General features: G+C 32.0%; 3 protein-coding genes across 4 annotated transcripts; 2 read left to right on the top strand and 1 right to left on the bottom strand.

Annotated features, from left to right (window-relative positions):
* Positions 1 to 1,085: 1,085 nt before the first annotated feature.
* On the top strand, positions 1,086 to 6,940 carry LOC123229560 (ubiquitin carboxyl-terminal hydrolase MINDY-3-like). The gene is made up of 7 exons (XM_044655463.1): positions 1,086 to 1,894; positions 2,625 to 2,703; positions 3,852 to 4,003; positions 4,603 to 4,726; positions 4,856 to 5,041; positions 5,683 to 5,754; positions 5,855 to 6,940. Exons 1-7 carry the CDS (start codon positions 1,482 to 1,484, stop codon positions 6,677 to 6,679), a joined length of 1,851 nt encoding a protein of 616 aa, XP_044511398.1. The 5' UTR covers positions 1,086 to 1,481; the 3' UTR covers positions 6,680 to 6,940.
* Positions 6,941 to 8,820: 1,880 nt separating this feature from the next.
* LOC123228914 (anthranilate synthase beta subunit 1, chloroplastic-like) lies at positions 8,821 to 12,098 on the bottom strand. 2 transcript variants are annotated; one of them, XM_044654409.1, is made up of 8 exons: positions 11,940 to 12,098; positions 11,689 to 11,831; positions 11,191 to 11,261; positions 11,033 to 11,070; positions 10,816 to 10,926; positions 10,529 to 10,628; positions 9,979 to 10,111; positions 8,821 to 9,247 (listed from the first exon to the last, which is right to left on the bottom strand). In XM_044654409.1, exons 1-8 carry the CDS (start codon positions 12,028 to 12,030, stop codon positions 9,140 to 9,142), a joined length of 795 nt encoding a protein of 264 aa, XP_044510344.1. In that variant the 5' UTR covers positions 12,031 to 12,098; the 3' UTR covers positions 8,821 to 9,139. The 2 variants fall into 2 exon arrangements, with proteins under 2 accessions (XP_044510344.1, XP_044510342.1); XM_044654407.1 differs by having other exon boundaries at positions 11,934 to 12,088.
* Positions 12,099 to 14,171: 2,073 nt separating this feature from the next.
* LOC123228901 (cytochrome b-c1 complex subunit 6-1, mitochondrial-like) lies at positions 14,172 to 19,375 on the top strand. The gene is made up of 5 exons (XM_044654393.1): positions 14,172 to 14,332; positions 14,531 to 14,586; positions 17,054 to 17,138; positions 18,978 to 19,067; positions 19,148 to 19,375. Coding segments are annotated over exons 2-5 (210 nt in total). The 5' UTR covers positions 14,172 to 14,332; positions 14,531 to 14,584; the 3' UTR covers positions 19,181 to 19,375.
* The last annotated feature ends 3,871 nt before the right edge of the window (positions 19,376 to 23,246 follow it).

The raw sequence follows: 23,246 nt of genomic DNA, 5'->3' as shown, positions 1-23,246 counted from the left end.
ATAAATATAAATTATTCACGTTTTAAATATGTTATTTCAAATTTTTGAATTCAAAATATATTAAAATACATTTCTCATATTAAACACATATTTTTATTATTATTATTATTATTTTCTATTTTTATGAATTTTTAAAATATAAAAATATATTTTATAATTTCAATTAATTATCATAATATTATAACTATATGAACCAAAAAACTCAATTTTTATTATCTAAATCTTAACTTCTCTTGATAATATATATATATATATATTTTTTTTTTCACTTTTGTATTTCCTAATCTGATAAATTTTTTCTCTCTGTTATCTGCCATAATTGTCAATCGCTCAAAAATCCTAAAGGAAGTTTGGTTCCAGTTTTTAAAGATTATCTTGATAATCTATATTTTATTCTCTTGTTTGATTTGTCAGTAATAAAATATTATAGTAATCTTCTATTACCGATGCTGACATGACAAATAATATAGGTGATAATCTGATTACCACCTTCACTTTAGGTGTTTAAAGAATATCAAAGTAATATTGATTTTATTATAATTATATTATAATTTATTAATTTTTTGAGATGAAAATAAATTTATTTTTAATTAATATGACAAATAATATAAAAAATATTTAAAAATAATTATATTCAAAGACATTTAAGGAAAATAATTTATTAATAATTTTTTATTACCTTTAACTAAACACAATAATTATTTATACTTATCAAATTTTATCAAACATAGTAATCATTTATATCCAATAATTTTTTATGTAATCTATCTTCAAAATAATTTTTTTATTTTGGTAACAAAATATTACCAAAATCAAACGCCTCTAACAGATTTATTACAAGCACGGTCCCACGTCAAGATTCTCCTCGGTGTCCTTGCTGATCTTCAGTCAAATATGATCTAACGGTTAGATATCTGTTTTCCTCATGTATTGACACACCTGATCACTTCCCACCTTCGCCCCAATATTTACTCTAAGCATAGATTCTCTGACATCGCAGAACGAAAGGCTTTCTCCCCATTAAAAGAAAGTTTTAACTGTTAAATTACCAGAATACCCCCCCTGTTCCCTCCAAATCACCTCCCCACTCCGCAGTTGAAAACAGAGACAGGGATACAATTGTCAGTTCAGTACCAGAGCTCTTTAAAAGGATTCGCGGGTTACCTTCTTACGACGTCGTTCTTCACTCTTGCAGGCGCACCAGCAACTAAAATTTGTTTTACCTTCCGCTTTCGACCCTGTTCTCGATTAAAATTACAATTCCTATGGAACTTCGTTAAATCGAATTCCGTTTTTGCCTTCTGAAATTCTCAATGCTTAACTGAATATTTTTTTTCTTTTTTGATCTGAATGGTTTAATTTTTGTCCAAATCGTATAATTGTATCGATCCGATTGGTTGATTTATTCAGTAAAGGGATACCAAAAAAAGTCCCAAAATCGAAACCCTAAATTCGTTGATATATATATTTTTTTGTGATCTATGGCGGATCAAGAGGAGGAGGATTTGAAAATGGCTCTGCGTATGAGCATGCATCACACGCCGCCGGAGCCGAAGCGGAGCAAGCCGAGGGACGCGGTTGTTGGAGTTCCAGTTACTTCTGCGGAGGATTGCCGAAGGATGCAGCGCGAGCTGATGGCTGCCGCGGCGGAGAAGCGGATGAAGGAGGCGAAAAGTGCATCGGTTTCGTTGCCTAAGATTGTGAAGAGCAGCGAATTGGCTTTGAAAGAGAAGGTTGTGGATACGAAAGGGAAGGCTTCGGAGTCGAAAGAGAAGGTTTTGCAGTCAAAGGAAGGAAATTTGGGGAAGGAAGAAGCGAATCAGTTGTTTACGATGCTGTTTGGGAGTGGAGTCTCGAAGGACATACTTGCTCAGTGGAGCAATCAGGGCATTAGGTAATGTCGCTTTATAGCTAAAAAACGAGATTATAGAAGTCAATCTTTGTGTATTTAACTGTCACATGAACTGCAACTTAGCTAAATGAGAGTTTGGTTGTGGTGGGTTGAGATGATGGTAATGCTTAGTTCTGTTTTGTGGTTATATCAATGGTAAATGGACTGTAATTTTTGTTTCTTGTATGACAACTAAGTTGATTATATGCAGAATTTGCAATTTGCTTTCTGTTCCCACATTTCTTTTTCTAAGAGATTGTCCATTGATGTAGCATCAACTTGTTATATGGTAATGTTACGTCAAATTCATACATCTTTTGGGTTAGAAATTTGAAATGATATGATTTCTGATTAAAAGAAAGATGGATAGAGTCTGGGTAGAGTATGATTGATTGAACGGTACAATTGTTAGTCTGAAGTTGCAAGATTTGCGTTTAATCATACATTATACTCTGTCAGTGATTCATAATTAACACTTACAAGTACTAAAATTAAGAGAATATAATAATTCATGTAATACATTTTTGATACATACTTTCCAGAACTTATCGTTTCTTTATGTTTGTAGACTGTTTTTATGGTTTTCTTGTGTTTATATAGTTATGTTTTGGTATTTTTATTTCATTTTGTTTTTTTAGTTTAAGTTGCTTTTAATTAATTCAGTGATGTAATTTTATGGTAGATTTTGTTTGCATGCACTTATTGGCTGATATAACGTAAAACTTTCCTGTAGGTTTAGCTCTGATCCAGAAACATCTATGGGCCTAGTGCAACATGAAGGCGGGCCCTGTGGCGTCTTAGCAACTATACAAGTAATTCCCAGATTTCTGATTGTGGAGTATAAGAGTTTATTGCAACATAGATGCATGAGTCTTCTTTATTGTGCTTTATGAAATTCCGAATGCTTAAACTCATGTAACCTAACATGCAAATTAGTCGTAACTCACCATTTGACTTTTCAGACTGGCTATGTCTCTGATACAAAATAAAAATTTCTAATTTTACCATATCACCGAGGATGAATGATGATATTGTTTTTATTTGCCACAATTTTGTGGTTGATTTTTTTTAAAAAGTTCACTTCAAAAACGTCCTCAAACCCCTGTTTCTTGGGTGTGTCTTTCTAGATTAAGAATAAGCTTGCAAATCATTAAGTATACACAGTTCTAATTTATCTTGCTTCATTGATGCATCTAAATATCTAAAGCCTGGTCCTTCTTTGAGAGTCAGTTAGTATTAGCTGTCTTACCTATTTTAAATTTTAATTCTGCTAACTGTGGACAAATTCTTTGTTTTGAGAATGATAAACTGATCTGACTGTGTTTTTTTATGGTGAGGTCTTCTTGTGGTTGCTCATAATCTTGTTTTTGAAAGAATTATAACCTCAACCCGCAATGGACATGTTAATTGACAATGAGAGCAACTTCCACTCTGTAAAGTGGCTTAGAGCTGACCTTTTTTCTTTTTTGGTAAATTGAATCTGTTTAAAAGTGTAGCCAAATCTTTAGAGTGGTTTTTCTCCCAGGCTAGTTTCTTATTTGTTCACTTTTATGCATTTTAATATATATATATATATTTTTTTTGTATTTACTATTTTTACTGTTAACAAAAATTTATAAGTCCTTTGCTATAGAAAATGATCCAATGCATGCTTTCTAATTAATAATAGAAGTCAATGAAATCCTCTGCAATGGAAATAGGTGGCCATCTTATTCTGGTTCTCTCCTTTAACATATATGTTCATTATATATTATATCTGAATTCTCATATTGGTAGTGAACTTGACAGAGTTAATTCATGGCAGTTTTTCGAAATCATGGTAAACTCGTTATTATTAATGTAGTACATGGCAGATTCATTATACTTTGAAAATGGTTCTATGTGTTATTACATTTGGTATTGTGATATGCCTTCTGATGTTTGGATGTTTGTTGACAATATCTGTTCTCTGGTTTTGCAGGCATTTGTTCTTAAATACCTTCTTTTCTTCACAGATGAATTAGGTAAAGTTGCACCCAGCACAATGCAAAATTTGGGTCCCAGGAGTTTCTCAAAAAATCGATACATTGCAAAAAGTGATTTTGCTTCTCTTTCTGAACATGCAAAAGTGAGGTGATTACTTTTCATGAAAATTTTTACATTGTTAGACTGGGTAAAGTTATTAAACAGTCGGATTTAACATTTCAAGCTCCATTACTCTAGTTTTTGAAGGGAAAAGCCATAGACCCTTAAGAAAGTAAGCTAGAAACTGCATTTTTGTTTTGTTTTGTTTTTCTATTTCCAGAGAGTGATGATAATACAGCTTCCTCTTAAGAATAAAAGATTTGTCCATATTAATTGTAGCTTCTCAGTGTTTTTTGATCCCCCAGTTATTATGGTTCACTTGTTTATCAATTATCACTTGTTGATCTATACCTTATGTGACTGCACTTCATGCTTATTAGAAATTTTAATGTTCAAAAAAATGTCAATCAACACAACAATGGAGGACTGCTAGTTTGAAATTGTTCTATTTTGTCAATCAAACTTGATGGTTGTTTACCCTGCAAACTTATGCAAATATCCGTTATTAGTTCCATCTGTAACTAATTAGTTAAAAGCAATCTGGTTCTTATAGAAGATTAACTTTTATCTGATTTTCACAACCTTCTCTGCCAATCCAGGAATGAGCTCTATTTCCTTACCTTTTTTTTTCTCTTCTCAATTTACAGAGCCCTGGTAAAAAGTATGAGTGAGATATTGTTTTTATGTGGAAATAATAAAAGGGCTGTGATTTCAACTTTGACTACTATAGGACATGACATTGAGGAATCTGAAGACAGTCAGAAGGATGAGGTCAGTTTGAACTTGGCTTTTATTAATGTGCTTTTTTGCATTTCGTTGAAGCATTTGCTGATTTCAGTGTGTTTGTGCGGTACTTTGTGTATTTATTTGTGCTGATTAATTCCATGTCCGATCTTGCAGGTCATTACAAAAGCACTAGAAGGTCTTTCAATTGAATCGGGTTCTGATCTGCAGAAAGTCTTGAGAGTGGATGCATATACATCGCAAGCAAGTGTGCTTCAAAGGCTTGAAGCAATGATTCCTGTTTTCCAAAGTCGTATGGGGGCAATGCTATTCCTTATTTCTGCATTACTCTCAAGGGAACTGGTATGCTTGTAGCTTAAAATCTCCTTTTTCTTTTCTAAAATATATTTTATGATGTTCTGTAAGCCATGAGTGACCTCACACCTGAATGGTGGTGTTAATGGGCGATCATTTGCTCGAATGAATATTCTATACATGAGTAGACAATTTTTAAATTCCTAATTTTTCATAGCTGGCAAAATGGTTAATTGTTGGATATTTAACCTTAATGATAACATAAATGATTATTTTCAGAAGGCAAGAGGCTAGGTGAAACTTTCTGTCTTCATGCAGTTGAATCACCAACTGCAAACTATGAGTTTATTTATGCTACTTTTGAGATAAATTTGTGAGTACAGCATGGCAATATGGGGAGAAGTAATGGAAATGTGAGTGTATACTCCATTATTCATGTCAAATATTTTGAACTTCTTGGAGCATTAGATTTTGCTGGCATTTTATTGACCCAAAAAAAAAAAAAAACTTTAGAAATTTCAAAGCATTAGAGCCACAATAACTGTTTACGCATCCACTTTCAAAACCACTGTAAGCCAACATTTTGCAATCTGCTAGAGAGAGTGTGACATATGGTTATGGCTAATTGCATCTTACATTGTGTGCGGAGCATGTAAGTTTGCAAATGCATTGAAAATTTTCTTGTGTAGGATGCTATTCAAGCTGACAGGGATGACCCTAGCCTACCTCTTGTCACTGCACCATTTGGACATGCCTCTCAGGTATCACACAATCAATGAAGCATCAATTCTTTTACTACTTCTGTTATTAGCCCTATTGGATTATTTTCTTTATCAATTTCCAATGTATGTCGTGGAACAGGAAATTGTGAACCTACTACTCTGTGGTCAGGCTGTTCCTAATGTATTTGACGGGAGGATGGATTTGGGTGGTGGCATGTTTCTGAAAGGCATATCCACAAGAGTAGAGGTTGGATTCCTTACTCTCCTGGAATCCCTCAATTTCTGTAAGGTTGGTCAGAATCTGAAATTCCCAAAATGGCCAATATGGGTTGTTGGGAGTGAATCTCATTATACAGTTCTATTTGCACTTGATACCAGTGTCCAAGATGAGAATGAACTGGAAGAAAGAGACTCACAGATTCGTAAAGCTTTTGATGCACAAGATCAGAGTGGAGGTGGTGGTTTTATTAGTGTTGAGGGTTTCCATCAAGTTCTCAGGGAGTCAAATATCAGACTTCCACGTGAGAAATTTGATAACCTTTGCAGCACAGGTTTTATTGTCTGGAGCGAGTTCTGGCAGGTTATTTTGGATTTAGACAAGAATTTGGGAGGCCTTAAGGATTCAACTGGATTGATGGGTAAGAAGGTTTTTGATCTCTATCATTTTAATGGAATTGCAAAATCAGATCTGAATGGCAGCCAGCTGAGCTCTGGAGGTGAGACTCCTGTGCAAAGGCCTCGGCTCACAAAGTTGAGGGTTTCAGTTCCCCCTAGATGGACTCCAGAGGAGTTCCTGGCTGATGTGGTTGTGCCTTCTGGATCTGGTGGAAATGAATCAAGTGGAAAAGAAACTGAAGTGGCTAAACCCGATCCTCCGCAGCATGCACCATTAGTGGACTGCATTAGAACTCGCTGGCCTCGTGCCTTATGCAATTGGGTTGGTGATCCTCCTAGCATAGTCTGAATGTTTGTTATTCCTACTTAGGATCACTTCGTGTGCCCTTGCTAGAAACAGAGTAAAAAACAAAAGCAGTCAGAAATCAGGCGGGCTGTTGGCATGTCCTCTTTAGTTTGAATGCACTCCTTCGGGTGCATGAGAAGCGTTTATTTCCCTGGTGTTTCCGGTGTCGAGTATGTCATGTACCAATACCTGTGTATTTCTGTAGCTTTCACATTATAATTCGATTTTGATTTGTCCAATACCACAAAAAATATATATTTGTCATAGCTAGTGTAAAATTCATTCATACTTAAGTTTTTGGTCGGCTGATGTTTGAGGCTCAGAGTCACAAAAATGCAGAATAAACAAAGCCTTCTGCTGCACAACACAGATTCACAACTTTCAAAGCCCGAATCTCATAAACAAGCCAAGAGTCAAACAATCTTAAAAGCAACCCAATGACTCATCAGATCACAAAGATATAAACTTTGAAGCATACCCACCAAGCAATTTTACACTACGCTGGAGCTGCTCAGCAAAATTCTGAAAGGACAAGAAAGAAAATGAAACATTGTCCTAAATTAATGGCTAAATTAGCCAGTAACTCAATAAATATTCTTGGCTGAAATCAAGCATGGCGTACCAGATTAAGTTCACTGATGAAGATGGTTGTTCTAGACAAGAAAGAAAATTCAGATTTCAATTGGGCTGAATGAAATGGATCCAACTGGACAAATAAGACTGCTTAGGCAACTCTTTTGCTTATTTATAACTTGGACAAAAATCTTTCAACAAAGGGGAGTTGTCTCAAATCTGAAGATGAGTTGAGTATCGCCTTAAGGGGAGTTTGCTATTCTCCAGTCCATATATTATAACTTTTACAGCTTTTTAATGTCATGTATCACTTCTTATAAGCTTTCAGGTTGAAACAATGGCCCAATTCGGTGTCATACTCCTTCTTTTTGCATTGGGCCTGGAATTCTCCACATCAGAGGTTTGCTCATTCTTTTCTTGTTTCTCCATGCTTATAATATAATTCTTTTACTGTCTTTTCATCGTTACAGCTTCGAGTTGTTGGTGCAGTTGCGGTTTTAGGAGGTCTTCTTCAGATTTTCCTATTTATGTGCTTGTGTGGGAACAATAGCTTCGGTATGACTTATATCTCGAAAGTTTTGGGTAGATAGTTGGTAATGGAACACAACCTAGGTGCCTGCTGAGTGCTGGCCATAAAGATTACCTGTAAAGTGGTTAACCTTAATTGTGTTCATTGGATTTAGTATGCTATAGAATATTCAACTGTTATAAAGATTTGTTGAGATGCTGGATTAAAGACCTAAGATTTTACTAATATAAAGTATTTCACCCTGTCCTCCCAGTTCGGTCTAGCTTTGAGTTTTTGATGGATACATCTATTTGCCTTTTGCGGTTGTATGCTGGTAAGCCTTCAGAAGGGGTATTTGGTGTTGCTTGCTGGCTATGTCTTCAACTGCAGTCGCAATATTTTGCCACAGTAACGTGATTTTGTTAATATAATTTATATCCTGGTAGAAGAATTCATCTAGGAAATGCTTGTTCAAGTAGTAGCTGAGGTTGAATCCTGTAGAAACTCTTACTTACAGTTATTATAGAAACTGAAAGGCCAAATGGCTATTTCCCACCTAAGATTTGATATAAACCCAATTTTCTATCCATTAATTATTCAAAACTTAAATACCTTTCCACCTACTAAATTTGGTTGTTACTGTTAAAGATAAAATTGTTATTTAACAAAAATATTTAAAAATAAATAAAAATTTATTACATTTTCACCTTCTATGTTTAAAAACTAACAATTACCCCACCCAAAGTTTAAAAAATTTACATTTTTTTCCAAGGGTTTTTCCAACATATTGACGGCAGTCTGAGACAATGGCGATGACAACATTCTTTTATCTTATTTCTTTAATATATTGTCCATTTTGCAATGTAACTCATTCTTTTATCATTATGATTTTTTTATACCTTTTAAATGAAAAGTAGAAGTAGTACAACGCTTTCAAGTGTATCAATCCTGTTTTGTTCATGTAATGATCTAATACCATGTAAACCGGCTTTGTTGTTGCAGTTTTTATATGGGTTTAGGGTTTAAAACTAAATCAAGACAAGGCCAACCTTACATACATGTCTTGGGAGTAATCTACATCACCACTCTTTTCTTGACAGCCTCCTTTCAGCCGGATTTCATTTCATGATAGTTATTCATAAGTCTTTTTCAATTTAGCACAGAAGTCATGGAAAAGCACAACAACTCGCTATCCATAACTCCTCCAATACCAATTCAACTTTTTTTATCAGTTGAATTGGCTTTGTTACAATTCAATTTAAAAGAAATTGCTAAATTATTGGCCACCAAATAATGTAATCTTCTTTTGCTTTATTTTATCTTCAATGATAAGGCCGAAAAACCCAGAATAATTACTAGATTATGCCTAGTTCATCATGTCTCTAGTTCTGGGATTCAGCTGCCTCCCTTTTCTCTATCAGTTTGATAAAATTGCAAACAATTGTCTTGCCTTCCGTGGTTATGATGCTTTCAGGATGAAACTGAACCCCCTGCAAAATTTGTGCGACTTATATTTATACCGAGTAAAATAATATTTGCATGTGAAAAATAATTTATAAGAACGTTTTGAGAATATCTTTTGGTATGATATAATGATACATGCCATATTGGAGTAAATGTCCTATTAGTAAGACAAATATCATTTTGTCAAAACAAAAAGTACACTTCTCTTACCGTAATTTTTCATTTCTCTTAATGAGCAAATGAGAGTTAGTGGGACAATTGCTTTTGATAACAATTCAACAAAAACGCATCTCTATGCTGTATTATATAGAGTCTTCAATTTGCAATAAAAGTGGCTACCAATATACATGTTAATAATCCCTCATAATAGTTTCAAACAAATCACTTCTTTTATTAATCACCCTCATATAAATTTTGGTTGAAGTTCATTCATGTGGACCGACTGTTAATAAGTCCACTTCCCCTCCCACTGTGGAAGATATACACAATGACATAGTTTATTAGATGTCATTATTCCTAGTAAAAACTTATACCAAACACATATAGACCAGAAAACAGGTACAAACACAAGCAGACTTGGAGAAGGAATCATCGTATTCAAGCTATAAGATTTCACGTATACTAGTGCAATCATTATGTTTATCGTTATTTATTCATTAAAACAAAGACATCATACCCCAAAACCAGAAACTTCTTTTCATCTCTTCCAGTTGGGCAATAAATAACTTATAATAGAGAATACAGAAAAGTGTCTTACCTGAAGATGCTTATATTCTTTGTGACGAGCAGCCATTATTAGCCCATCTTCCGTCCATGCTGTAACCTCAAGCACACTAGGAAAACTTTCTTTTTCAATCACAAGACTGTGATATCTACCTGCTGTGAAAGGACTGGAAAGGCACACTGGAGTAAATAATAAATAGAGTAAATAATAAATATATCTACATTTGCTATAATATGAATGAAAAAGTTAAATTAAACAGAAAATATGCCACGTAATGGCAGAATATTGCTTCACCAATACATTCCCCCCACCCCCCCTCCCTTCCCCCTTTTTTCTTTAAATATGAAATTCTAGATATATCTTCTCCAAAGAACAGAAGAGGGGAGGGGATGGTGGTGATTTATAGGAGGGAGAGAGAGCGACACTGAAAAAGGGGCAAAACTGAAGGCAATGACCCATGGGCTAGCCAATTAACCTATTCACCTAATCCACAGTGAAAACAATCTGAGACTTAGCAAAAAAAGACATTCAACACATTTATCATGAAAATCATTGAATGTTGCAGAATGAAATGCTCACATACTTTGATAATCCAGAGAACAAGCCATCCTCCCCCTTCTCATCATAATATACAAGAGAACTTTTCCCATGCATGACACCAAGAGGAGATCGCACAATCTTACCTGGAACATATCCAAACCAAAAGATTAGAAAACAGCAAGCATCTTAGCAACAACAATAAATTGCTCGGTCTATTTTTCCATTTCATATAGAAAGGTGCATACATGCAGACATATAATAGTACATCAAGTAAAAATATATCTAACATGAAACAAGTTGTAAGAGCTTGAAGAAATACTCAAGACTTACCTCCGAAAGCCTCTCCAATGCATTGCAAACCCATACACACACCAAATAAAGGAACAATAGGTCCTAGCTCCAAAACAGTCTGCAAAGATATTCCAGAATCACAGGGTGCACCTACATATAATACATGGAGTATGACAATCTACAACAATTTTCTTTTAATTGTAGAAATGTTGGTTCATATAGTTAGACAGAATACATTAGAAAAAAAAAAAATTACCTGGTCCAGGGGAAATAAGCACTCCTCTTGGATTTTTTCTACAATAAGTAACAAAATTGTCAACACCAACTGCATTATACAGATATTTAATTATCAGACCAAAAAACTAATCTAAGGTATAGCCAACTATAATGTATTCGCGAAGAAAATGTTCTTACTTCTTTAGTTCATCCACAGTCAACTCATCATTCCGGTAAACCTCAAAATGACATCCCAACTCTCCCATGTACTTCAAAATCACAGAAAAAAGGATCAGAAAATAAGTTGTGACCCATAAAGAGAATAGGAGAGAGGGAATGATAGAATAACCAAGCAAAATATATTTTAAAGAAATTGTTTCAAAACACATATCATCTGAACTTTTACAAAAATATTGTCATGACAATAAACATAACTAACAGTAGCATTCTACCAGAATTTCCTAAGTAATTCAGTTAGCACAAAGGACCATATAGAAAACCTTCAAATAATTGAAATCAATAATCGTAGTGAATGGAAATGAATAGAACTTTAAAATATAAGGCCATTACAAAAAAGTTTCAATTCCCAGCAACTTCCAGCAAATCATGATTAACAAACTCGAACACATGGCCCACATAAAACACATAATTACACAAACAACCATTCAAATACAACAATTTAAAAAGAGACCGAACCTGGCAAAGATTGTAAGTGAAACTGTCGTAATTATCAATGACAATAATGGGACTGATACTTTTCTTCTTACTAGAATTTGATTCTACTCTTGCCATCAACAATTTCCCAATCCCATTTCCCTTTTTTCCCAACAAACGCACTCCTGCAACAAGAAGTAACAATTTTTAACACTTCTTAATACAACCACATAAAAAAAGTTATAAAAATTAATCAAAGTACACGACGAAAACCTTTAGCGACAAACCTTTACCTGAAGGCGGAACTGAAGTGAAAGTATGAAGCTTTTTATAAGCTGCGAGTGAGAGAGAGAGCTTCGGCTGAGAAAGAATAGCAGCAACCATTACTTCTACAGAGAGCAAGGAAGAGTAAGAATTGATTTTTCAAACACGTGCCTTTATACTTGAACAATAGTAGCAAGGTACAAATATCTATATATTATGGGTGGTTGAAAATGTTGCATATCTGGTGGATTTTCCACCAAATGCAGTCAAAGTTGAAAAATATAATGGGAATGCATTCAATAGAAGAAGAAGCCAAGCAGACAATTTAAAAAAACTTGGTGTGAATGCAATAAATAAGAATGGAGCCTAGCGGGAGATATTGGCTATATAAGGGCTCCTTTTCCCTTTTTCATTTTGTTGAATATTCTTGCTTCTTGCCTCCTGTTTCTTCACTGTTTCTTCGCTCTTGTTTCTTTCTTCTTCTTTTCGTAACCTTGTTTTAATGAAATTATAGTTTTCATTATAGGATTAACTCATTTTATAATTTATTTATCTTATATTTATAACAAAAAATTATTTTATTTTAATTTTTAATAATTTAAATACATAATAATAATAAAAAAAATTGATGATAAATTCTCAAACTTTAACCTATAACCTATAGTGGATTCAAAACTGAGACGTTATAACAAACAATTAGTGAATTTTGAAGATATTTTTAGATATAAGTAACAATTATATGTATAAATAATGAGTATTAATTTTTATATAAATGATAATATATCATCATATAATTAAATATTAATTTATTTTTTTCTTAAAATTATTTAATTACGTAATGATTTAAAGTGATAACCATGTTTTTATAACTTTTTTGACAAAAAAATGGCCCGCAAGTTGACTAAGCAACTTTCATAAAATTATTATCCCTGTAATTTATGCATATCAATATTTAATTACCCCTATTATGGGTAACTCCCGTGTCTATAGTTTACCGAAAGTAAAATTTTAGAAAGGCTCGCTATGTGTGTTGTGCATGACTAATTTCAATTAACCCCCTATTTTTATCTACTTTTCTTGAAACACACATACTAGATGTAAATCATGAATACTGCAAAAGTTATGAAGATGAAATTTTTATGCCCAATTTCCCTTTTACTTGATTCTAACCCTATTCATTCACATGACCATGCATGCAATTCAATAACAAAATAATCAATTCAATCTCTATCCAACTTAAACCATTAAACTGAAAAACTTTAGACTCATATGTATGCTATTTGTATTATCAATGCAGTTACAAGAAAATCTTTACACCACGAGCAATGAAAAAATGAATATCAACAATGTTGTAACATTTTTTTTTCTCCCTATTTTGAGCATAAAAAAATCTCTTCAAATTATCAAGATCTACAATGAATTAGGTGGTATGTGTGAGAGTGACAATAAATGTATAGATGGTATGTGAGTTTTGAAATGAATCAACAATTTGAGATAATTTCATTTTAACCCTGGTATGTTATCCACAAAGATGTTACAACTGAGTTAGGGTTTATTAATCTTGAAAAATGACTAAATTAATTAATGGCCAAAAGACTTGTTTCCACCCAATCCCTAAGTATCTTCCCTTTCTCTCTTATGACTTCTTTCTTTTCTCTTTTGTTTGGTCAATCGTTTCTTATTGTCGAAATGATTGGCTGACGTACAACAGTGTGATGAAGAGACAAAAATTTTTCCGTTGCATCGTATGACGAAAAGAGATTTGTCTCTTCATCACATCATCTTACATTAGCCAACTACTTTGACGGTAAAGAATGATTGGCCAAATAGAGAAAAAAATGAGGAAGTCGTTAGATGGTCATTAGAAAGGTAGGGAAGAAACTTAGGGATTTTGGGGGGATGGGGGGAGGGAAATGTTACTTTTTAAAGTTTAAAAACTTTGTATAGGGATGAAAGTGTTAGTTTTTAAAATCAAGGAAAAAAATTTAATAAATTTTATGTTTTTTAATAATATTATTAAAATAACTATTTTACCTTTAACACTAATTAAAAATTTTAACCGAAATTGTCTCATGGGTGGGTGTTCGGGTTTTCGAAAGTTGAAAAAGGGTCAATTTGAGATTTTACTGTTTCTTGGGTGGGACCAACTCTTTTTGCCTTAATTACTTACTATTGATATAAACCATCAAAATTATATTAAAAAATAATTAACAAAAATTAACTATATTATTGGGTCGGATTGTTCTCCTCTACAAAGAGCCCAAAACAATCTGCCCGCCCTGGCCCGTCCCAGTCCATTCGCCGATCTCGTGTTACAAATCTACTCTTGTTTTTGATGTAGTACGTTCTTTCGCAGACTAAACTGCGAGCTCAAGATTTTGCAACTCACGAGCCACCTGTTCTAGCTTCTCGTCAAAACCAGGTTTGATGATTATCTCATTTCACTTCCTTCTAGATAATGTCGATTAACCTCAGCCCCTGTCGTCAATTTCAAAAAATTCCCTGGCGTTGATCGTAGATCGGAATAATTAGCGCAGATCTGAATTAATTGATGCGTTGATTCTGTGATAATTTTAATACTTGGAATTTTGATTTTCTTTTGTTGGTTTTCTTTTCGCAGGAAATATATAGTTATTGTTTGGGATTAAGTCGTTTCGACTTCAAATTCAACTCAATGTGAGTATTTTTGTTTCAATGTATAACATTTTTCGGTTGATTGGATGCCCTTAACTGCTTTAGGCAATTTCGTCGGAATTGTGTTGCTTATGCTTCTTGTTTTACAGTCTGGGTAGAATGTAGAGAGCATGCTTTCTCTGTACGTCCTTATGATATGTGTCTCCGGTGTGCCAGTGTGTATGAGTTTTTGTCCGCTAATATGTGTATATGGAATGAGAGCTAGGAGTTGAGCAAGGGAAAATACAGATATGAATGAACAAACCAGAGAGTTTCCCTTGACTCGGATTTTTTTGTTTTGGTGAGAAGCTCTGGAAGTGTACCAGAAGTCCCCAAAAATTTCCTGACCTATGGTAGAAGAATTCTAGGATTCTAAACAAAGCAAGAATGTTATCTCATAATTTGTGAATATAAACTAGAAAACTAGGAGCATAAAACTGTCACTAGATAGGAAACTGGATTGTGAAGTAGAAATGAGTTTTTAAAAACTTTGAGGAAGCACAAGCCTAAGCAAGGCCATATATTTCAAGTCATCCCTTAAAAAATATTTGTAAAAATAGGCAGCACCACGAATCTCATAGCCAAGGGTAGACCTAGTGTGTAGTGAGGCTACCCTCAAATTCTAAAAAAAATCAACATAGTTAGATTATATTTACCATAAATTAAAAATATATGTATTATTTTCATTTTAGTTTAATTTATAATATATTCCAAATGGTGAGTCCGAATCCCCTAAAATTATTTATTAACTTTTCATTTCTAAATTTCTAATCTTATTTGCTAAAACTTATTTTCAAAATGAAAAATGTCAGACTTTTGTTGTTTTATTGTTCTATTTCACAAACACCATTTTCATCATAGAATTTGTGCAGCAGATTCATAATTCAGTTAGTGATTTGTGCATCTTGTTTTAGTGTCTATATTTTTTTCATTGAATTTATACATGTATGCATATCTTGATTATCTAATTTGTGCAAATTAAATGCAGTTGTCTCTCATGGTAGATTATTTTCGTTGCCCCTTTAAATTAACCAAGTTATATTCAAAATAAAAATTTTGATACATATTTTCATATATAAAAAGCATATGGGATTTTGACAAAATACCCAATTTTATTCAAAATAAGAACTAAGACTTTGGATATAAAGATTACCCAGGTTTTCATACAATTCACGATGAAGATATCATTCAGTGTTTTCATAATATATTGAAATGGAAAATCTTGTTAAATTGAAGATCTTCAGGTATACCATTTTAATTTACTTTTATCTTTAACTAATCGATATTCAAATATTTAGATCTCCAAATATAACATCCTAACTTGGGTTCAAGTAGATCATTTTTTTTTCTCTCTTTACATTGGAAAGATTTTTCCATGTAAAAAATTACGTGTGTTATTACATTTTTTCTTTCATTTGCTTGATATTGTATTATTTTATATATTCAAGATTAGGTGTTTATTAAAAAATTTTCACTAGTTGATTGACAAACAATAACTAGGGGTGGACTTAAACTAAGTTGGTTTGATCTCAAAAGCTGTTTCAACACATTTTTGCTTGGTTTGAATTAGTCTCGATCAAACTCAAATTGTGCTTGAGTTTGGAGAGTTAGCTAGTTTTTAAAACTAGAATGAAATCGAGCTAGAGGAAGTTCAACTTAATTCAGGTCATCAGTTGGGCTAATGACTCTATTCATTTTAAATTGGGCTCGTGATTCGTTTGAAATTATATCAAACAATTGTTAAAACAAAGTTTTTTTACTTCTTATTGGGTAAAACAATGTAGTTTTGTTAACTAATCGTTAACTCGAGTTGAACTATTTTTTATTCAAACTAAACTTGAGTTACTCTTAACTTTGACTCGTCGGAACTCAAGTCAGAGAGTGTTTAGTCACAATTCGGTTTGCATCCACCCTTAACAATGATAAAGTTGCGGAGGCCCCCCATAGTAAAAATCCTGGGTCTGCCATTGCACATAGTCAAGCTTTTGTGTGCTCTTCACCAAAGCAAAGCCTTTGTAGAAAAGAAGACTGGGGCAAAGCCCAGGGGTACTTGAAGGCTAATAAAGGGCTCTACTTAAGGTTTTAAGTAATGGGCAACACATGAAGAGATGGTCTATGTTTTCAATCTCTGATTTGCACATGAGGTATCATCTAGGATTGAGATATCATATAGGTCTATGTTTTCATTCTTGGGATACAAAATTCTAGCACATACTTGATTGGAAAGGGCTCTGAATATTGTTGATTGAGATTCTTGTTTATGGATTTCATATATCATAATTGAGGAAGTTGAACTGAATGTACGTTTGAATATATCAATAATTTTTTGTCTAGTTCTTATGTGGTCTTTGGAATATTAGGGTTTTCTTTGTAGTTTATACTTTTTTATTATTTTCCAGTTGTAACTTATGTGTTTGAACTGATATATCTTTCATTTATTAATTTGAATATGTCTTTCAATTCAATATAGGGCGGATGAGGATGTTGTTGATCCGAAGAAGTATCTTGAAGATGCTTGCAAGCCTAAATGTGTGAAGCCTTTAATTGAATATGAGGTAAAGCATTGCATAATAGAAACTCAACATGTTTTATGGAATTCCTATGATCTTTTCTTTTATTTGTTTTGTGATTTTATAGATCAGTTTTTTTGCCATGCTTGCTAATTTCATAAATGTATGCATCATGTTTTCAAGTTCCAATTGGAACCAAAAAGTATTTAATATTTCTAAGGTTTTGGTATCATGCATTTTGCCTGATTAATTAACAACAAATAGCCTGCAAAACTCTAAATGATGCTAGAGTTGGGCAAATGGGGCCCGAACTAAACCTAGCGCAGGCCCTGTCTCCAAATTCAAGGACTGGGCTCTATGCAGGGGCCTGATGGGCTGGGCCCATGCTTGGGTCCTTCACTTATATTTTTTAAAATTTACAATTATAAATTTTATTATATTTACGTTACTTTAATATTATTAATTACTCCTTAATTTTCTAACTTAAACTTTTGTCTGAAAAAATGTAAACAATAATTTAAATTTAAAAATAATTACAAGTAACAAGTATGATCAATATAAGTTGTAATTGAATAATGCATATATATTATAGATTTTGAGTTGGATGATTAAAAAATACGATGTGAAAATCACAAATTTCAAATTACAAGTAGATGATATAGTAATTGAAATTGTTACAAACTAAGTATCATTATCTTCATCAATGACTTTCAAATTTGTATCTTTGAAGAGGTTAAGTAGTTTGGGATCTTTAGGCAAAGCTCAAACAAAAGTGCAACCACTTGTCGCTGTTGTTTCAAGTGTTGGAAGGGTTACAATTAGCTACTCTGAAAGATCTTTACGCTTTTTGAAAAAAAAAATCTAATATTTATAGATGCAAAATAAATGTTTGTACATGCCACCTATAATCTTTGGAGATAAAATCAGCATTTACATAAATCTTTTATGAATTGTGAAGAAGATGATCCTTCGTCTCCAAAATTTGAGGAATGCATTATTGATTTGAGTATAAATTATAAAATACTATAGAGTAAAGAAAATTTAAATAAATACTAATATAAATAAAATAATAAAAAAATGTGTTAATAAATATAGAAAATTGATGAAATTAGAGTTTGAGAGTTAAAAGTAAGAATGTTGTAGAAGATAAGAAACTAGAATGTTTTGTGAAGAATGAGAGGGGTTTGGGAGGTTTTTATGGTTGTGGGGGGAAAGTGCAAAAAAAGTAACTTTTTTTACATTTCCCCCCAACAACGGTCAGTGATTGTTGGAGTAAAATGTATATTTGAAAAATAATTTGACTGTTGGGGGCAAAAAGTGAAAATTTAATTTAATTTATAGTTATTTTATCATTGGACCAGGTCCAGGCTTTTTACCCAGCTATAAATGATGCTTTCAGCTTTCTCTAGCACAACCAACTTGTTTCGTTTGCCATGAATTGATGGTGATAAAGCTGGATTATTTACTGGATGTTGCTACATCAGTTAACAGTTATTGCTTCATCTGTTTTAATTTCATTAGTTTGTTGAATAATTTGCATTCATTGAGAAGATGGAGTTTTTGTGACTGGATGCCGCAGCTGTCTGAGCTCTTATTTTTTATATATTAGCTATACTAAAAATATAATACCATAGCACGAAATTTGTTATGTTCTGTTTCTTTTTGTTGCCTTGAATTGTTTCATGAACTATTTCTGTTTTTGCTTTAGCTGTCTCCTCTGCCAATTTGGAACTTTAAGATTTCGAAAAACAAGATTAAGCAATGAATGAACAATCAGATTCAATTTTGCAAAATTTTTTAAATATTTCAAATTCTCAAAGGGGCATTGCTTTCTTATTAATTGTTTCTGTTATTAGAAATTTGAAACTATGCTCCTTATTGCAGGCCTGTAAAAAGAGGATTGAAAGCGATCTCAGTGGTCACAAGCACTGTACTGGACAGTACTTTGACTACTTGTGGTGTATTGATAAATGCGTAAGTTCTTTACATTATTTATGAGGGTCATTAAAAGACTGTTCTAGGTCAGCAGCTGACCTCAACATTGTGGTTTGCAGGTCGCACCCAAACTGCTTGCAAAACTGAAGTGATTAACGGGTTGCTAGGGCCATCTCATTTGTTTTCTTTTAATTCTTGGCACTGTCAGCACTATGGCACAATGCTTTATTGGGTCATTCTGCACCCAAAAACTATATCTATTTTGACTTCTGCTGCGGTTTCTTAGGGTCTTTTCCTTCTGAACTGAATCTTTTTGATCTGCAATAAGAGTAAACTTTTTACTGCTATTGTGGTTTATATGTTTGGTTCAAAAATCTCAATTGTATTCATTTTCATGTGGAGAAAATGGAATGAATGGTTGCGCTAACAGTAGAAAATATACATGGCTTATAAGATGCAAGTACTTCTTGCAGTGATAAACTGTGAAGTTTACAGGTTTTCTTGCCAACAATTTTAGTTTGGAGTTTGACATTTTGTTAGCAATTTAATTGTTAGGTGAAAGGATGCTCAATTTGGAATCAAAATTTGAGGTAAGTTTGTTTATGTGGGTATTACACGGTTGGGTCCGAATTGTCGGTCTCTGAATAATCGTTAAATGTGAAAATTCTTTTGGATGATAAATTGGCCACAGGACTCTTTGAAAATTATTGTATAGATTGGGTCATAAAATGATTTAATTTGATTATTAAATAGTTTGGTTTTGTTTAATTTGATAAATTAAACAAAAAATAGTTTATCTCTTAGGTTATGATTTTGAGAGTTTTTAAATTAAATCAAATGGTAAATTAAATATTTTATAAATAAAAATATATATAATTGTATTTGACGCAATTTTTTAACAAATAATTAATTGTATCATTTGTTTTTATATAATTTTATCATTTTTTTACATATTTGTTATCATGTATTTTATATTTATATCTTTATTAATTATAATTTATTAAATATAAAATATTTTAAAGTGAATGGTTTTTTATAAGTTTAGACTATAATCTAAATTAGATTAAATAGTATTTTTTAGTTAAGTTTAATTTGATTTGAAACTTAAAATAGTATAAATTGATTCGAGATTTTATCATACTATTTTTTCTTTCAATTTGGTTTAAATTTTTTTTTTTAAATCTTATTAAATTAAACTGGGTATACCTCTAATTATAGGTTTATTTATTTTGTTATCTTGAAGTGTATATGGTTTGGGAGAACAATATATTACTCTAAAAATTTATCTTTTATTAATTTGTCAAAAAATAAAATATACCATAAAAATTTGTTACCAAAATGAAATGGAAGGTAATTTAGAGGTAATATAAATATATAATTACTAAGATAATTTTAATTGTGTTATAATTTTATAATGAATATTTAAGTAAAATAATATTTTAATATTTTTTAAAAGCCCGTGTATTTTAGATATTATTATTGGCTTTGTAAACAAGATTAATAAAATGTAACCGCAAATAATAAACTCTTACCCTGCATGATTCTTATGGTTACTATAATCACACTGTGATACCCTTAGGCGAATCCCACATCGACAAAACACGGGAGAGATGCTGGGTCTATGTGTGCTCTGTCTTTGGATCCCACATTGGTTAGTGGTGGGAGAATTGTATTGGTTAAATAATCTGTGAGCTCATTAACTGTTAAGACGCGTTTTGGGTTGCAAAGCCCAGAAGCAAACTCATGATGGACTGTGTGTCCAAAGTGGACAATATCTTAACAGTGGGCCGGGTTATTGGACTTGGGGTGTTACAAATGGTATCAGAGCAACTCCGCGTGTCCTCTTGAACGATGGTGGGGCAAACCTCAGCGAGGACGCTGAGTCCCGTAAGGGGGGTGTATGTGATACCTTTAGGCGAATCCCACATCGACAAAGCACGAGAGAGATGTTGGGTCTGTGTGTGCTCTGTCTTTGGATCCCACATTGGTTAGTGGTGGGAGAATTGTATTGGTTAAATAGTCTGTGAGCTCCTTAACTGTTAAGATGCGTTTTGGGTTGTAAAGCTCAGAAGCAAACCCATGATGGACTGTGTGTCCAAAGTGGACAATATCTTAACAGTGGGCCGGGTTATTGGACTTGGGGTGTTACACACACATGGTGAAAAAAATGCAATCAAATCATCTATTTTCAAATTTAATTTTATTAATAATTAATTTTAAGTCTATTCAAGTATAAAATTATAGACAAAATTCATACAAATTGCATATAATTAAATATATTTCACACAAAAATACAACTGTTAAAACTTATCATTTGAAATATATAAAATTGTTATAAAATAGTTAAATCTCAATATTATAAGAAATAAAAAAATATAATGATGAACAATTTACTAACTTTATCCCAATTTTAATCATGAAAAATATGACTGCAGGTGTCGGAAAAATCCAACTAAAATCGTTATGTGTTGTTTTCTTTGGGTTTAGGGTCTATTATGAGTATTTTTAAGGGTTGAAAATGAGGAAAAATAAGGGTGGGAGTTTAAGTTTTTCATCTTCCGCAGATGCAGATGTGAGTTTAAGATTAGGCTAAAATTTAGGTGGAAATATCTCTTGAAAATCATTCCAAGGCTATTTTATATATGAATAGTTTTCCTCAAGTCTAACATATTAGTTAAAAGCAATACTATGTGTACTCATTTTGGATACATAAATATATATACACTTATATGTGTCATCATATGATTGGTTATTGTTTTATTTTTAATTCAAAATCATCCAATCACATGATGACACATATAAATATATACATATTTGTGTATCTAAAGTGGGTACACATAGTTTTATTGATTAGTTAAACCTTATAAAATCAAAGGAAGTGTTCGGTTTTAGGAATATTTTATTATTAAAATTAAAATATTATTTTGAGGATTATTAGGTATAAATTATTACTTTGTTTGATAAAATTTAATAAAAATGGATAGATATAAATAATTACTGTGTTTAGTTAGAGGTAATAAAAAATATTAATATATTATTTTACTTAAATAGTTTTAGGTATAATTATTTTAAAATATTTTTTATGTTATTTGTTATATTAATTAAAAATAAGATTATTTTTAAAAAAATTAATAAATAAAGATATAATTATAATAAAATCAAGAGTATATTTGTAATATTTTAATATCTAAGATAGAGATGATAATCTGATTATCAAAGTAATATAAATAATAAAAGATTGAGTAATAAAATAATTTTTAATCTCTTTTAATCAAACGTTATTTAAAAAGTTAATTAATTTTATACATATCAGTCAATAAGTTATTTTAATTAAGGCCAAAGAACTTATTCTCACCCAAAGTTTAGTGTATCTTCAACTCTCACTTTTAACTTTTAAAAATTTAAATAGTCATTTATTAATTAAATTTTACTATTATTGTCAATGGTAAAATCATTATTTAACTAAAAATATTTAAAAAATTAAAAATTTATTGTATTTTTCCCTTAGTTGAAAAATCTAATAATTTTTCTCTACCTAAAGTTTGAAAAGTAACCATTTCTCTCTACCGTTTTTTTTTCCTCCTGTTCAACGATCATTAATAGTCTTCGTCTGTCAACTTTCTCCCTATTGTCTTTTTTCTCTCTCAGTCTTTCTCTATTCCCCCTTCGATTGTCATCATCTTAACGAAAATGAAGACAAAATCATCTTTATCACAAATGAAAATGAATGGTCTTTGTATGAGACAGAGACTTATTGTCTTTGTTTGAGATGAAAACGACTAAAGGGGGGAGGAAGTGCACTTGTCAAGAGAGACGTTATCAGAGATAAAGACTGGGTTGACAAGAGAGGAATTGTCGAAGATAAAAATCCAAAAACTAAAGCTGAATAAGGATGAAACTAAAATTTTTCATAAAGTTGGGGGTGGTTGTATAAAGGAAAAATGTGAAGTCCACCATCATCATGGGCATCAAGAAGATGAAGAAGAAGATGAAGATATGCATAGGAGTCAAAGAAGGCATGTGTTTGAAGATATTGTGATAGAAGATGAGAAGTTTGAGGATAAAATAGGATCATGGAGGATGAAGCAGAAGTGAGGATATGAGTTTAAATAAAATTTAGCATTAAAATTTTTAAATAATGATTTTTATCTCTAATAATAATAATTATAAAATTTATTAGATAAATAAATATTTTGATTTTTAAAAATTTTCCTACAA

This window comes from Mangifera indica, chromosome 11, assembly GCF_011075055.1.
Source record: "Mangifera indica cultivar Alphonso chromosome 11, CATAS_Mindica_2.1, whole genome shotgun sequence".
In the NCBI taxonomy this organism is placed as follows: Eukaryota; Viridiplantae; Streptophyta; class Magnoliopsida; order Sapindales; family Anacardiaceae; genus Mangifera; species Mangifera indica.
This window is presented reverse-complemented; position numbering and strand designations above follow the sequence as displayed.

Excerpts from the sequence above, each read along its gene's own strand:
- LOC123229560 (XM_044655463.1), top strand. The coding sequence starts at position 1,482 with ATGGCGGATCAAGAGGAGGAGGATTTGAAAATGGCTCTGCGTATGAGC. Across the intron at positions 1,895-2,624 it reads TGGAGCAATCAGGGCATTAG|GTTTAGCTCTGATCCAGAAA; the intron begins GTAATGTCGCTT and ends ACTTTCCTGTAG. Across the intron at positions 5,042-5,682 it reads CATTACTCTCAAGGGAACTG|GATGCTATTCAAGCTGACAG; the intron begins GTATGCTTGTAG and ends TTTCTTGTGTAG.
- LOC123228914 (XM_044654407.1), bottom strand. The coding sequence starts at position 12,030 with ATGGTTGCTGCTATTCTTTCTCAGCCGAAGCTCTCTCTCTCACTCGCA. Across the intron at positions 11,832-11,933 it reads AGTTCCGCCTTCAGGTAAAG|GAGTGCGTTTGTTGGGAAAA; the intron begins GTTTGTCGCTAA and ends TTCTTGTTGCAG. Across the intron at positions 10,927-11,032 it reads GCTTATTTCCCCTGGACCAG|GTGCACCCTGTGATTCTGGA; the intron begins GTAATTTTTTTT and ends TATTATATGTAG.
- LOC123228901 (XM_044654393.1), top strand. Across the intron at positions 17,139-18,977 it reads AGCCTTTAATTGAATATGAG|GCCTGTAAAAAGAGGATTGA; the intron begins GTAAAGCATTGC and ends TCCTTATTGCAG. Across the intron at positions 19,068-19,147 it reads TGTGGTGTATTGATAAATGC|GTCGCACCCAAACTGCTTGC; the intron begins GTAAGTTCTTTA and ends TGTGGTTTGCAG.